This window comes from Taudactylus pleione, unplaced genomic scaffold, assembly GCF_031769625.1.
Source record: "Taudactylus pleione unplaced genomic scaffold, aTauple2 ptg000641l, whole genome shotgun sequence".
NCBI classification, from domain to species: domain Eukaryota; kingdom Metazoa; phylum Chordata; class Amphibia; order Anura; family Myobatrachidae; genus Taudactylus; species Taudactylus pleione.
Window position 1 is genome coordinate 597,123 of NW_028285043.1, and position 16,992 is coordinate 614,114.

At 44.1% G+C, this 16,992-nt stretch overlaps 1 protein-coding gene and 1 long non-coding RNA gene across 3 annotated transcripts; both read left to right on the top strand.

Annotated features, from left to right (window-relative positions):
* Positions 1-1,936: 1,936 nt before the first annotated feature.
* On the top strand, positions 1,937-8,830 carry LOC148479051 (uncharacterized). Its single transcript, XR_015872003.1, has 3 exons — positions 1,937-2,019; positions 2,103-2,198; positions 8,613-8,830. It is a non-coding gene; the product is annotated as an uncharacterized LOC148479051 (long non-coding RNA).
* A 2,385-nt stretch (positions 8,831-11,215) lies between these two features.
* LOC148479052 (serine/threonine-protein kinase PLK2-like) lies at positions 11,216-16,371 on the top strand. Of its 2 annotated transcripts, none has more exons than XM_088455004.1 (5): positions 11,216-12,385; positions 13,375-13,537; positions 13,838-13,967; positions 15,173-15,283; positions 15,722-16,371. In XM_088455004.1, the coding sequence occupies exons 1-5, from the start codon at positions 12,166-12,168 to the stop codon at positions 15,911-15,913; spliced, it is 816 nt and encodes a 271-aa protein (XP_088311130.1). In that variant the 5' UTR covers positions 11,216-12,165; the 3' UTR covers positions 15,914-16,371. The 2 variants fall into 2 exon arrangements, with proteins under 2 accessions (XP_088311130.1, XP_088311131.1); XM_088455005.1 differs by having other exon boundaries at positions 13,378-13,537.
* Positions 16,372-16,992: the final 621 nt, after the last annotated feature.

Consider the following 16,992-nt stretch of genomic DNA (forward strand, 5'->3'; position numbering starts at 1 on the left):
CCCGGATCCTTCCCTGCAGCACCATGACGTCATGACGTCTCTCCCATAGTTCCAAGGAGCAACCGGGCGGCGGCGGACACAGGAGCGGGGTTTAAGGTAAGTATTTTTTTTTGTTTTGTGTAAGCAGCACTACAGGGGCATTACTATGGTGGCACTACTACAGGGGCATTACCATTTGGGCACTACTACAGGGGTATTACTATATGGGCACTACTACAGGGACATTATTATGGGGTCATTACCATATGGGCAATACTACAGGGGCATTACTATGGGTACATTACCATATGGGCACTACTACAGGGGCATTACTATATGGGCACTACTACAGGAGCATTACTATAGGGGCACTACTATTGCACTTCTTCACCATTATCCCCCTCAACTCATATCATATTATGTCATGGGCCATATCCTTATTGCTACTAGGGTGGCGTAGACACAATACTGGAAACTCCCTCCCTTTTCTAAGATTATTGACAATACTCATAGAAATGATGAAAAGGAATCTTTAGGCTTGAAATATTCAACATCTACCGTCTCACCTTTAGTTAAATGGAGCCCATTGTTTGAATATTATACCGAACATCTTAACCCATCCCATTCCTCCTCCAATCCATAATTAGGTTCTGTCTCTCTTGTTGTATGCAGATTACCTTTATAGGCCTGATTAGAGAAAGAACAAGTAACTGTGGGCCTGATTCAGAGTTGGGAATAGAGAGAGACATAGCACTTAACTGTGAACCTAAACAAACCATATTGCAATGAAAGGGGTGTAAATACATAAAAATTTTTGCATGTGGGGTAAATACTGGCTGCTTTTGCATGTAGCCCACAAATACTGCACAGCTTTATTATTACTCTACAATTTAGATGTCAGTTTGGACACACTCCTCCCAAATCTAAATCTCTCTGCACATTTTAAATCTGCCCCACCTGCAGTGCAGCATGGTTTCACCAAGTTGATCAGTTAAGAGAGATATCTCTCTCTATTCTCAAGTCTGAATCAGGCCCTGTGTATCTTAGTAAAACCACTGCAGGTGGAGAAGATGTAAAATGTGTAGATAAATTTAGATTTGGGAGTGCTGTGTCCAAACTGACATTTAAATTGCAGTGTAAAAATAAATCTTTCCAGCATGTGTGGGCTACATGCAAAAGCAGCCAGTATTTACCTCACATGCAAAAAAATATGTATGTATTTGCACCACTTGCATTGTAACATGGTTTGATCAGGTGCACAGTTACTTGCTTATCTTAAGCTGGGTATACACTATGCGATGTGTGCCCTTACGATATGTTGGGCCGACGGGCCGCGTGTACACATTGAGCGATGTAATGACCGACTGAACGATCCCTCGTTCCTTCCTTCATTACCTGCAATGACGTCGCAGGCGATATTGTCTGGTTACCCGTGAAGCACAGCCGACCGGACAACATGGCATGTGATCGCGGGTGTGCGCAGATAGTCCGTACACACTTTGCGATCCGCACGATCCATCATTCGGATCCACGACAAAATAATAGATAGATCAATAGTTCAATAGATTGCATATTGTGTACCCGGCTTTACTCTATTCCCAAATCTGAATCAGGCCCGTAGTTGTATGTCTGCAAGCTATATTGGCCTACTCTCATGTTTTTGTTTTACTACTTTAATACTGTTGTCTTGTACTCCCTTCCCTCCCTCCTCCCTTTCTTTCCCTGGTTGTTTGTTCCCCTTTCAGTACTTTCTGGTCAATGATAACTACCTTGTATTGCACGTGGTTTCAGTGATTTCAGCTGCTGCATTGAAAAATGTTTTAAATAAAAATATATTGTTTAAAAAATAAATAAATCTCATGCACGTATAGGGATTATGACATATTACTGCATGCATTATCCACAACTGAGGTACCCAATTCTGGTATTCAGGGTTTACAGTTCATTATCTCGTTGTAGGTAATTTTTTCATTGCCAAGAACATGGTTGTAAAATTGGGGACCTGGGATTGGCTGTGGAGCAGTGTGAAAAGATCCCAGGGTAAGGATACCGTCCATGTTATCTAACTGCTGAAGCATGCTTGTGATTTCCGCATCCTCTGACAGATGTGTTTTTCACCCCAGCGTCATATGTGGCACCCCAAACTACCTATCTCCTGAAGTTCTGGCCAAGGATGGTCACTCTTTCAAATCAGACATCTGGGCTCTTGGATGCATAATGTAAGAGATGTATGATAAAGTACTGCGATTTCTGTTTCCTTTCCCTGTACTACAAGTGTCAAGGAAGCAACATAGCATTAAAATACATGACATAGTCAGCATGATAATACCATTAGAATAGTAGGTTCTGCTCACGGTAAGTCTCCAGTGCGGAGGGGATATATGGTTACTGACTTCGCATAGCACAAGCCATAACATCCCTCCCCAGCAACGTATCAGCTACTCCGTGGGGCAATGCTGGCGAGCGCCTGGGACCAGACGTTCTGCCAGCAGTTGCCATAGGAGTGCCATACTGTTCGAGATTTACCCCTCACTTGCCGACTAGTCAGTACTCCCTCCTCAAAGAAGTCTACCCCGGGCATCTCTATACCAACACCTGGACTTACTGTTAGGTATCAGCGGGACGCCGCTGGTACCATCACCGATCTACATAGCAGATTCTTTCCCCGCATTTCCCCACTCATCCACCTACCAGGACAGCCTCCTTGTGATTTATTCTGGGATTTGACATATACATAATATTGACTTACCAGGATTTTCCTCCATTTATGATTAGCGGATTCTGTAACTGATCTCCCCTGCAATATTGAACTTTATTTACGCCAATCTGAGAATTGGGAACTTTTACATATTCTATTTTATGTGTGCTATTTATACTTTGTTATTCCATATTAATTGGATTTACATGATGATAATTCCAATTATACAGTAGTCCACTTCTGTTCTATATTTTTTATTTATTTTTTCATTAAAATATTTATTCATGTACCAGCATACTCAGTTATTTTCAGTAGCATAAACAGGTCAATATCAGTATTTTGTGGTAGGATTTTTCTGCATTCTCTGTTTGCTGAAGTATTCCATTATCACGGAGAATAAGAATATGTGTAGTGTCACTTTTGGTAGATACTGATCCGTATAATTAATGTGCAAACATCATTTATGTTTCATAACCATTTTTAGTTGAGCGCAGTTTATTCTTCATTTGTGCTTATCTGTTCAGAGATTTAGTCAGTTACCCAAAACCGCAGCTCGCTTAATTTGGACAGTCCCCAGTGTTTCAGTGCGCTAGTATTCCCTCTTTTGTTGTACTGCTCACGCCAGGCCCACAATCCAAGTATTTATATCGTTCTATAGTTCTCTGGCAGCTCTACAAACTTTGAGAGAGCCATCCTATTTATGTATACAGAACTGAAAAACGGCAGCATATAGTCTATCATGTGCCATCATAAGCCATCCAGGGACGAGCAATTCAGTTTTTGTAATAAATACTGTTTGTTGATTAAGTCATATGAATGTGACCTTGCAGGGTCAAGAATCTTCAATTCCAATATACATATCTGAGATTCAGAGGATTAATTGCTGTAAATATGCACCCAAGGGCAAGAACGAAGCCAGACCTCTTTTGGGACATAAAAGGAGATGCATCAAACTTTCTAATCAGGACAGGTGAGAAGTTACCCATAGCAACCAACCAGATTTCATAGAATGTAATAGATAAAATGATATATAGATCTGATTAATTGCTATTGGCAACTTCACCACTTTTCTCTCTTAGAAGGTTTGATACATCTCATAACATCAGATATAAGGGGGAATTCAATTAGACTTGTTATTTTAACAGGTGTGAAAAAGGGTGGTAGCCTCTGGCTTTAATGCCCCAGGGTGAGATGTAGTCATAATTCCGACAGTCAGGATGTCGTTTCTAGCTAGCACCTTTTAAAAGATAATATGTAGAATCTGATTAGTTGCTATGGGCAACATCTCCACTTCTAAAAACTCTCACTCTAAATTTACCCCTAAGAATGTATTAAAAGCATAACAATCAAATCATAACACCTTTGTGTCTAAAGTTTGTTTTGCAGTACCAAAATGCTATTTATTGTACAGAAAGTAGCCTTAGCCTTTGATGGGAAACAGGATCAGCACTCCTTAAAGTATGAAGATTAAACAAATAAAATAGAATGGTTTAATGAGTTGCAAACATCCACTTCTGCACTTTGGGGCTGATACAGGGGGTGTAGTAGGTATAACCGTGGGCCACATGGCCAGCGGTTCAAATCCCATCAGCGGCAGCCTGGCAAGTGTGAAGATCCCAATCGTCCCTAAGGTAAGTATCGCAAATCTAATTCTACCTCCTAACCCTGCCTTAGGGGTGTCTAACCCTAACCTCCCCCCAAAGTGCCTAAACCTAACCCCCCCCTGCCCTGCTGCCTATACCTAAGTCCCCCGGGGGGGTGCCTAACCCTAACCTCCCCTTCCCCTAGCCTAAACCTAACCCTCCCAGGGGGTGCCTAACCCTAAGTCCCCCGGGAGCCCTAAACCTAACCCCGCCTCCCCCGCGCCCGGCTTACCTTCATTCAGTATGCCGGGCGTCAGTCTTCCGACATATGGTTAATGACAGGCGTCGAGTTTTCGACGCCTGTCATTAGTAATACGCCGGGATTAGAGAGTCTGGAAGCCGGCGGTCGGTATTTAGACAGTCGGCTTCCAGACTACATCCCGATACAGGGGTGTACACAGCCGCAACTGTGTCTATTGGTGGCCACCTATCTGCGACTTTATGCAAATACCACCACAAAGCCCTTTCTTGGTGTACATCCATGAGTATGAAGGTGCAAGGACTGAGACACCTACTGTCAGAGTCTGTAAATTATTTAATTAATGAATTCTACTGTGCTCCTTTGGATAAAACCACTATGCTTCACAAATGTCAACCAATGCGTTTCTTCTTCCTGCACTAACAACATAATGTTTGCTAATGTCCTTTGTCTGCTTGTAGCGCCAGGTAGCCAGCACTTATTATTAAGCACTTACTATGGTGCATCTTTCACCATGGAAACTTGCACATGTGGTATGGCAGGTTCTCCGTCTGGGTATGGCCGTCTATTTGAAAGCCTATGTGCGCAACCACTTTCACAACACTCTCATAAGATGGACCATCTCCAAGCGTGTGCTAAGGAATGCCCCAAAACATTTCTGATACCATGCATCTCCATAGCTATTAGCAACAGCACCTTTGTGTGAACACTGGGCCTGATTCAGAGCAGAGGAGTAGCATGGATCCATGGCGCCCAGAGAAAGTGCATGTAATACCGCCCACCCTTTCCCTGTGCTGAAATGTGCCAGCTGGGCATGGCCAGCCTGTAGGGGAATACTGAAGTGAAGTATGACACTTGGCAGTGAGGTACCATTGGGGGAATGGAATGCTTTGGTGAGGCACTGTCAGACATTAAGGAGTAGCTCCTTTGGCACTGCTTTATTTATGTGTAGCACCTAGGCTCTGACCTTTATCTCCTTTGAATCATTGTTATTAGTCAATAGAGGAGATTGTATTATATATTCTGATCATTTAACCACAGGGTGCTCAGCTTATTACTGCAATTACTGCCCCAAGCAGCTATCACTGGAGTGGGGACACCTATGGGAAGCTCCATTCTCAGCTATGCTCCTACTTCGCAAATATACATTGCACCTATATTAATTAGGGATGTGCGCCGGACCATTTTTTCCGGATTTGGATTTGGTTCTAATTCGTCGTCCGGCTTTGGATTTGGATTTGCCAAACTGCGGTGACTGGCTTTGGATTTGGATTTGGATTTTTTTACAAAAATTGACAAAAAAAGCTAAAATCACATAAATTGGTCTTTTTTTTCTTCATAACATTAATTTCCAGTCAATTTAGACCATTTCACAGCTTCTAATATTGTTTTCAACATTATTGGCCAAAGGTTGCAGTGAGCTGACTGGTTACTAAGCGACAAAGCAGCGGCACAACGACACAGACACCACAGTATAAAGCACATCTATGACACATTGCCACACAGCAGTGGCAGAAATGAAAAGTAGTGCACCCACCCAGTGGGGTACGGCCAGCAGAGTCACAGTACTTGTTTACAAAGTGGGCTACGGCCCTAGGAGTCACAGTGCACAATCTTATTAGCATTACACCGCACATAGGGCCTGATTCACATTACACCATAAAGTAGTGTCTCTTATTTATGTTACGACACACAGTAGTGCCCCTTTTACACAATGCCCACAGTAGCGGTGTCCCTTACACAATGTCCCCCAGCAGTGGTGCCCCCTATGCAGTCCCCTTAGTAGGGTCCACTATGCAGTGCCCCCAGTAGAATGCCCCCAGTAGTATGCCCCCCATTAGCAGGCCCCCCAGTAGTATGCCCCCCATTAGCAGGCCCCCCCAGTAGTATGCCCCCCATTAGCATGCCACCCAGTAGTATGGCCCCCCCAGTAGTAGGCTGCCCCAGTAGCAGGCCCCCCCAGTAGTAGGCTGCCCCAGTAGTAGCCCCCCCTGTAGTATGGGCACTCCCTGTAGTAGGCTGCCCCAGTAGCAGCCCCCCCCCAGTAGTAGTAAGCCCCCCCGGTAGTATGGCCCCCCCCAGTAGCAGGCCCCTCGGTAGTATGGCCCCCCCAGTAGCAGACCCCCCCAGTAGTATAGCCCCCCCAGTAGCAGGCCCCTCTGTAGTATGCCCCCCCCAGTAGTATAGCCCTCCCCCAGTAGCAGACCCCCCCCAGTAGTGCAGACCCCCCCAGTAGCAGGCCCCTCTGTAGTATGGCCCCCCCAGTAGTATAGCCTCCCCCAGTAGCAGACCCCCCCCTCCTAATATTTTTTAAAAGACCTTTCAAATAACACTTTGTGGTCATGCCTGGGAGCATCTAATTACTTTAAATAGCAAAGCAGTGCCTTTGTTTAATCTAATACAAGCACAATGAATGAATGAGGAGAGAAGGAGGGAGGGGATCAAAGAAGAGAGAGGAGAGTGCCGATCTGAGAGGGGAGGTGACAGAAGCCAATAAGAAAAGGACAGGGTTGGTGACAGAAGCCAATAAGAAAGGAGTGGACAGGGGCAAAGAGCCAATCACAGGGTAGAGAAGGGAGGGAATTAAAGAGGTGAGAAGTGAATGTAATTAATCTGACAGGAAAGGGGAGGTGACAGATGATAATCACAGAGAAGGGAGGGCCGGATGGGAGGCAATCTGGGCAGCTTGAGAGAGCATGAAATGTAGAAACGGATCTCAGATCCGTAACTTATTTAGCATATAGAGCAAACAAACCGAGATAAAACTAACAAGGCGGCCGTCATACTGAGTAGCACCCATGACATCCGGAACCCCGGATGGCACCCTCTGTCCATTTTTGCACCTGGAGCTCATGCTCCACCAGAACCACCCTCGCTAGTCCCGATTCAGAGATGGACACTAATGTGATTGCAACAGCGTTCTTGTACGATTGCAGCTGCAAAAATATGTTAATGTCTGCAAAGATCTCCTGAGCATAGACGCCCACTGCTGCCTTCTTACCTGCGTGCAACGACGCAAACCTGTGTAAATATCGGTAACATCAACGCACATCGAGTAGCCATCTTGGCCTTGCGGCAGGTCTGACCAGCCGCTGCCTTGGGAGCTCTTCAGACATGTAGAGCTGCGTATACACTCGCAGTGGATAATTTATGCACGCCCATGTAATAGTGTTTACACGTACAGATGGCTGTGTTTCTCAGACCACCCCCCGTCACCAACCCCAAATGCTGACAGCCTGTCACTCACAGTGCGGCTTATACGCATGCGCGATGGTAAACAATCACTCGATCTGCATGAAAATCGCATTAGCGTCCATCTCTGAATCAGGCCCAGTGTGTGTAACACAAGTGCCATAGGAGATATCAGGGATATTCGCACACGCGCAGCATCAAAAGTTGCTCAGGTATGTGACCTTCAGCATTGCGTGTAGCTCTGAATCAGGACCTTTGTGATATATGAAATAAAGCATTCGGCATTCCCACTTATAGCTATATTTATGGACATACAGTAGTAGCATCATATTTCATTCTCGTGGTGGCCTCACACTTGTGTGTTAGAAGTTGTGTACTTGTGCTGCTTACAAACCTCTTTAGCAGCATTGTCATGTGTTTGTGTGTTTTGGATCAGCTAGGGGACACATTGTTACTTCACACCGTACTTTAGTCATTTTTAACAGCTTTTTCTTTTACAGCTTGTGTTTGATAGGCTGCAGCATTTATAATTCATTTCAGTGGTCCTGGACCTTCAGCAGTTTTATCTGTTAGGGGAAAACACAACATATAGCCTTAGTAAGCTATAGAAGCTTTGGAAACATTAGAGGTCCAGCAAATAGCATATGCCATAGACTGTAGTGATAGGGATGATCAATAGATATTTGCTGCTTTTACTGACACTGCTGGTTACAAAACACAGATCTGACACCAACCCAATATGGGATTTGGTACACAGGTGGCTTATGTTGTTTCTGTATAGAGTGCAGACTCTGCGAGGGGGTATGTGCTGTTGTACTTACACAATACTAAGCTATGGGAAGTTACAGCTCTACTCTGTCACATTCAGGTACACAATGCTGTGTGAATATTCCCCTTTAAGAGCCCAGTCACAGAAAGAGATGTATTACTTCATCCGAGAAGGATTCTTTCCTGTACTGTCTTACATATCATCTAATGGCAGAAGACTAATCATCTCTTTACTTGTGAGCTGCCCCACCAATAGGCCATGTATAGAGGAAATCCTGGCCCATGATTTCTTCACCCAGGTATAGAACGGCCTCACGGGTGTACTGAGATAGGGGTATATTCACTACTAAAGTGGGGATTTATACAAGTTTAAGCGTTGCCCATAGCAACCAATCAGATTTTAGCTATTATCTTCTAGAAGGTGCTAAATGATAAATAGAATTTCATTGGTTGCTATGTGCAGCATCTCCTCTTGTATAAATCCGTACTTTAGTAAATATACCCCTTACAGTACATATTTGGAGGGCTGTCATAAGCAGCTACATGTAAATGCTGCACCGTGCAATGGGATGTATTTACTAAGTTGTATGCAGGGCTGCCAAGAGCCATGGCGGGCCCCGGTAATAGGGGGCGTGGCCTAATATCGGGATGCGTGGCCACGCCCCTTGCCAAAAAATAAATAAAGATTTGCAGCGCCGCGCGCCGGGGAGGGGGGCGCTCTGAGTCCCCTCAGCCCTGGCGCAAAGCCAGGGGGGGTGCGATCAGTGTGATCGCTCCCCCGCACAGGCATAGGAGACTGTGTGCTGGGCTGCTGTGAGGGAGGGGGTTGCGGCGTCGGACCCAGGCCCCCGCCGGGCCCCTCAGGAAGCCCGGGCAATCTGTACCCGCTCCCCCCCCTCTCCTACGCACAATTATATAGTAAAAGATTCTGATCCGTTATAAGGCTGACTTCAAAAATACATATATTGTATAGTTATTCGGCTCTTAACATTTATGCACTACTGAAAAGTTATTAAAATGTATTAGATAGACTTTTATTGTATAGTTCAGGTCTCATTATCAAATGCTTTCCATAGATAACAATTGATACAGTGATATGCGCAGGTCATTAAAATATTATAGTAAGGATGGAGCAAATATAATAAAACTAATGCATTCCCTGCTAATTAACAACATTGCTAAATATATCATAATAACATACAACGCCATAATATCACATTTGGATAAAACCATCCTTTGTGTTTGCCCTCATTAATCTCTATGTATCTGTATGCTTTCTCAGAGTTCCCAGAAGCAGGGGGACATAATAGCTCCATGATTGTCCCAACGCAGAGTCTGATGTCTCTCAGTACAGATAAGATGTGTGAGGTATGAAGAAGAGGGTAGCTGGAGACGGCATGTGCTACAGGCATAGTTTTCCACATTTGGAGAGACCTCTTGTCTGTTAGATGAGATGTTACAACAAGACCTGGTCATGAATCTTTGTACATTCCCATGAAAGGAAGAATGAGCCACAGGAGCAGGTCGGCCTCCCAGAGTGAGCGCCAGTTTTACCAGTGGGATAATGCTAATAGTACCTTGTATGACACCATGCTGGCTATATATACTTCATTATACAGACTCACAGTTGTATCTCATCTCCTACTGTGCAAGTTACTGTGAGCAATGTGTAAGGTATCAGGTTTGGTTACAGAGAGAAATGTGCATATTTTTGTTCATTTTTAATAGAAAATTACTTTATTTACATAAAATGTATGAACAACAGATATAAAAATAAGCCAGTCAGAAATGTAATGCACCCACATATATAAAGCATCCAGACATTAGAACACAATATACAACATACCATTTATGGTGTAAATACAATTTACATCATATATTGCATTTTTCTGACAACACTGAAATCAATAATATTTCCTACTAAGCTGATTGTAAAGCTGAAATGGTATGTATCAAGTACCTAGATATCCAATCCTGGATACCATCAATTATTCTCCTCATGTATTTCTAAGTGTCATGTTTTAAACCTTTCCCTACTATATTTTTGATAATCTTAGATTACAGCTGTTTGTCACTGCATTGCTTTCGCCACCTTGCTACTACCTATCATTTTATAGAACGTTCTTGATAATGCTACCTCACAGCTCATAGTGTGCATAGGGGTTGTTTTGGTGAGAAGTGAAAAAGATATAATGATGTTGTCACAATCGTGGGATTTAAAGGCTGTGTTCCCGGACTGGGCCTTGGACCTGTACTACTTGGCGCAGACGCTCGCTGGAGAAGACTTGGCTTAATAAAGTTCCTCCGCATGAGAGGGAGCAGTGAACTGATAGGGAGTTTGAGTAATGTAGAGGTAGCGTGGTAGCTTGGAAGCCAATTGGAAAGACTGGATAGCCTTGAGTGGACGTTAGGAGCTGGGAAGCTACGTGGAGCGGCTGGATAGCCGTGGGTAGACGCTGGTAGCTGGGTGGCTACTTGGAGCGGCTGGATAGCCGTGGGTAGACGTTGGTAGCTGGGTGGCTACGTGGAGCGGCTGGATAGCCGTGGGTAGACGTTGGTAGCTGGGTAGCTACATGGAGCGGCTGGATAGCCGTGGGTGGATGTTGGTAGCTGAGTGGCTACGTGGAGCGGGATAGCCGTGGGTGGACGTTGGTAGCTGGGTGGCTACGTGGAGCGGCTGGATAGCCGTGGGTAGACGTTGGTAGCTGGGTGGCTACGTGGAGCGGCTGGATAGCCGTGTGGAGATGTTGGTAGCTGGGATGCTACATAGAGCGGCTGGATAGCCGTGTTGAGACGTTGGTAGCTGGGACGCTACGTGGAGCAGCTGGGTAGCCGTGTGGAGACGTTGGTAGTTGGGACGCTACGTGGAGCGGCTGGGAAGCCGGAAGGTGAATACTAATCTGGATAGCAGGAAACACCTTTGGAGCACAGTGGGAAGGCTCACTTAGTAAAACTAAGAAACTAGTTGCACTGGCAACTTGTGTCAGCATTGGGGATCCTTTTATAGTGGACGCTGAGAGCTGACAGGCTGAGAGAGAAGGAGAAGATTCCTCATTGGTGGTAGTGGAGTCACATGGGCAATCCAAGATGGCCGCGTCCATGGACCGGAGGACAGCGCTTCTTGGAAGTACCCAGCGGGGACCAGCGATCAGCAGGAGCCGGCGTGGAAGCAGCACAGCAGCGGGACCCTCCAGAGGACAACAGAGGAGACCGCCCTGAGAGAGGAGTACGGCGCGGGAGCCGGAAGACAGCGCAGGTCAGCGCCTGCAAAGGTAAGCGGTGGGGTCTGATTCTGGGGTCTCCAGAGCGGCGTATGACAGATGTAGGTTCCGCAGGCGAAAGCTAAGGGGAATATCAGTTTTCTTACCTTCCTTGGCTTGTCCTTTGCTATAGTCTCCTATGTTATCAGTGTATGAATAAGTCATCCTCTCAGCAGTACCCTTCTTAATCCATTAGGTACCATCTCTGTAGATGCGTCTGGCCAATCCACAGAGGTTGCAGGGCATCCACCTTGGACAGTCCCCATTCTTATTATGACCATCCTCTGGGCAACTCCTTCATAGTGCTATGCTAATGTCCAGAGAGAAGCTCTGTGGCAAGTGCTGGAGGCCATTGGCGCAATCAACACTAGGAATAAGAATTGATCATGAACAATTAAGATTTTTTATTAAAGATCAATTGGAAAAATGATTACTTCCACCATGTCCACATTCAGTTACAGTTCCCATTTTGATAACTTTGTAGCATGCTACGTTTTAACACTTTGCTCTGGCATGCTCTGTCAGAAGCTCAGGCTTTGCTCTATGTGCTATTCTTTTCTTGTAGTGCAGACAGAGACCGTCACGGAGAGAGTGGTGGAAGATGTCACACTTATATTAGAGAACTGTCTCTGCAACATCATACCAGGTGAAAGCAATAGAAATAGTATGAAAGCCCTTAGCGCTAAAACAGGGGAGTGAGGAAAGAGTACATATACTTCTCTTGTGGCATAATTTCTCTCAATAATAAAGAGGCGTTTCCAAACATAAAAGAGAAGACAATAATAATATAGTGTGATACTGTACGTAATAAATAGCTAATTCTAAAATCTAACAAATAAAGCAAATATTTTCAGAGATAAATCTGAGTAAGTTTTATCCCAGAATAATTTGCTCAAAAGAGAATATCATAAAAACTGATCAATTACTAATAAAACATTTTACAGACATATTCTGCATATTCAATACTAAAAACATGTGATAAAAGCTCAAACATAGAGCAGTAGTAGTACAAATAAAGTTCTAAATGGCCAAATAGGCCTTTGTACCAGATAGATGATATAAGTTCAGCGTTGTGTCACAGCCTTGAGGAAGAGATATCGCTCACAATGCACCAGTGCTGATGCCAGCTACAGACTACTTCTCTCCTGATGGGCCTTTGCCATTTACACATAGTAAGTGAAGTCCGGCATCACTTCTAGTGCAAAACAATGCTGAACTTACAACACCCATCTGGTTGGAAGGCCTATTAGGCCATTTGCTTGTGTGTATTGTAATGTAACACTATCACTTTGGACCAGGGCGCTGTTTTATCACATTAGCGAAAAGTCTTTTGAACATTTTCAGTGGCCAATATATGCGCAATGGAGCCATGTGTGGCTTTTTCTGTCACAATGCCTGCTCATAAGATCAAACGCCAACACATCTTTGGGCACCAGGCAATGAGATTTCATAGAAAAGAAATTCATCCCTTGCACTATGCAAATGGGATTTTGTAAAGGGCTATAATAGGACATATTCCAACAAAGATTTGCTGCTTGAGCTGAGGTGGTGGTCTCATCCTCTGACCTGTAACATAATATTAAATAATCAATATATTTATCTTCTGCTAGTTTTGATTTTTCATTTTCCATCAAGCAGGTGAATTGGATCCCAGAGACCAGGTAACTTGCCCCATCCTGTGGGTGACCAAGTGGGTGGATTACTGTAATAAATATGGCTTTGGTTACCAGCTGTCAGACAACTGTACCGGAGTGCTTCTGAGTGACGGAACACACACTATTCTCTCCCCCCATTTGCAGTAAGTATAACAATTAGGGATGTGCAGGCTCGGATAGGTTCGAGTTTTCACGCCGAGTTCGGATTTTTCCCTCCAAAAAAACAGAACTCAAAAGAGGCAAAACGTCATCTTGCATGGACAAACATCATCATTTGTCATCAAAGATGACGTTTTGCCTCTTTCTGAGTTCCGTTTTTTTGGAGGGAAAAATCCGAACTCGGCGTGCAAACTCGAACCTATTCGAGCCTACACATCCCTAATAACAATATACTGCCATTTTTTCTGACTTGGTTTCAGCTTTCACTCTCTTCTTTCTTTCAGAAAAGTTTGTTATTCTACTAGCTTATACGAGCACATTACATTCCCTCAATGGAGTCCGTCCTGCAAGTTGGATGTAAAGATGAAGATATTGAGGTTCTTCTCTGAGTACATGCAGGAAAATATCTTGGAGGTGAGGACTTAGCAGCCATAGGAGAAGCATGTTGTTTGTGTAACATTTTTATTTTATTCCACATTGTATGAGAAGTATGAGTAAAGGTGCGTACACACGCAGCAATTTTTTTGGACGATTGAATGATAACGATGTCTTTATCGTTCAGTCGTCAAAAAAAACGTTCAGTTTCTGCCCCAAAACAATGAACGATAACTACCAATGTGCGCTCCCATTTGTAGTTGGTAGTTATTGTTCATCGCCCGAACCTCCCGTCCAACCTGACGAAAATGTCCGGTTGAACATGTTCGGGGATGAGAAAGGTAGCCCAGGACTGAACGAAAATCGTTCTTCATTTCATTCAGTGTTTCTGCTCAGTGTCACTAACGACACTGAGCACACCCCTGCGGGGACACACGGGATGATATTGTTCATGGAGCAAATCGTCCCGTGTGTATGCACCTTAACAAGTATATGTCAGTGATTATGTGAAAAGATCCAATACAATAGGTTTGTTAAACTGATGGCACGACACACCTAAACAACTTACCTCTATTTTCTACTCTGAAGTATAATTCTATTCTGCATGTCCATTTGGAACCAGCAGAGGCTAGATACTTAATAAGAGTAAATATTAAGCTATTCACTATATCAATGCTGTCACCCTTTACATAACATGATAAATGGGGATGCCGTTTAGAGACCTGCGGACTAAATGCCGCCGGTCTATATCCCGACACGACAAGCCCGACGGGAAACTTCAGATAGGCGTCAAAATAGCGATGCCTATATGAATCCCGAAGGCGGTACGCCGAAAGACAACAACCCAAACGAGGCGAGTCCGGGGCGTCTTTAGCGTTAGCTGCGGGGGTAGGGTTAGGTTTTGGGAGGGAAGGTTAGGGTTAGGCACCCCCGGGGGTAGGTTAGGGTTAGGCATTCCCCCGGGAGAGTTAGGTTTAGGGTGCAGGAAGGGGGGGTTAGGTTTAGGCACCCCTGGGGTGAACTTAGGGTTAGGCACCACCTCAGGAGTTTTAGGGTTAGGCACCCCTAAGGGAGGGTTAGGGGGGGAGAGGGGAGGGTTAGGGTACTCACCAGCCGGCGTCGGGATCTCCTCTGTCGAGATTTGAACCAGCGGCTACACAGACTGATTCCGATAAATGAATGGCTAAATGTCATGTCTACAGTCCCTTCCATAATACATATTAAACTGGAAACTCTGCTTACAGGGTGGATATCTCCGTGCAGCACCAAGCCCCAACGTCAGGACTTTGTGCCTCCTGCACTTCCTGAAGACATACCAGGCTCTGCTCATGTTGTTCAGTAACAGGACATTACAGGTAAGTTGGTCTAGTCAATGCAGGTCATGAATATTTACACTGTTGCCTGGATGCCACTAGAGTATAGGTATGAAATATAGGTCATTATTTTCCTTAGCGGAAACAAGTTCTTTATGCAATTCACATACTATAGAAACAGAGTTTGACGGCAGATAAGAACCACTTGGCCCATCTAGTCTGCCCACTATACACATAATCTCTGATGATTTTGATAGAATATATAGATATGGGAAAATCAAGCTAGTTTTACAAAGTAGTCTACATACATTGATTTTATGCCATTTTTTAAAAAACATATTGCATGTGGCTTTCTGGGAACAACATCAGATTCACAAGTAATAGCATCACTGGGATGTAGCGGTAGTACACAGGGCATTCAGTTATTATTTGCATATGACCCCTAATATTATGTGCTATATAATTTATCTTCATTGGTAGGTGAATTTTTACCATGACCGCACAAAGATCATCTTAAGCAGAGGACAGCAGTGTTATCTACTGAGTTTCATTGTCCAAGACAGACAGAGCTGTACAGTGCCCCTGTCAGCACTGCAAACCAGTTGTTCTCCACTCATAATTCAGCGACTGGAATATGCCCTGAAAATGCTGCAAAGCCTGAAATGGGATTAGCCAATCCACAAACACACATTTCTGACAGGTTTTATGGGACTGCAAATACTACACTGTAGTTACAACTTACAATAATACGGTAACCACTGAAAAGGAACAAGGCATGTTATGAATTGTGGGCACATGTAAGTGAATGTAGCACCTGTAAAGATTGTTGTCTGGTGGGGAAGTCATGATAAAGCATTTCATTAAAGTTGTGTACTTGGTTAGCTGTGAGCGAGGCAGTAAGCCAGGTCAGGTTCTGTGCCAGATACAGTAGCTGTCAGGGTACAGAAATATCAATATGGTAGTAGTGAGAAAAGATGCAGCACAGTCTGGTAATATGGAGGTCTAAATTTGCATCAAATTAGAAAAACAAGAGTTCTGGAGTACATTGTAGCAACTCAGATTTCATACTGGATCAATCTTCTACTTTATACCAAAGAGATATTTTGTAATCAATAAAGGTCATTAATGAAAGTGCAAAACATTTGTCAATGCATAGTTTCTCATTGTGTGCAAATGTACCTGTTCGTTCATATTCTGTAAGCCTCAGCTTACTCTGCCTGGTCAGCATGCGAGCCCCGAAGACTGCGTACGTCCATGCAGTTCCCGGGCTGGCCACTCCCGGAAAACGGGGCGGACACAGCCTGTTTCTGGGAATGGCAGAAGACCCCATACCTCCACCCCCAATAAATCAATGATCACGAGGATTTGCTCGACCCCCTAAATGGAGCCCATGGTGCTTAGTGCTGCTCTAGAATACATGATATAATTTAATAAATATCCTTTTCTATGATATTAAACAGGAAGGGGTGATGCCATATAGGTTTGTAACTTAAATAAAAGATATACACATCAAAACAATGAAATAAATAAAAATAAACAAGAAAACGAAGTCTCTCGTCCCCCCCAACCACCCGCCCCCCCTACCCGGGAAGAACCCCACACCCTCCGTCTTTAAACAGAGTTTGAATAGAAATCAATGAGCGGATCATTGTCGATTATTCGCAATAAATAACAAAACGTGCTACGTAAGCCAAGTGTAGAAATATAGCTTTCCCACATGTTAAAAAACATTCTATTTTATGCTCCTTATC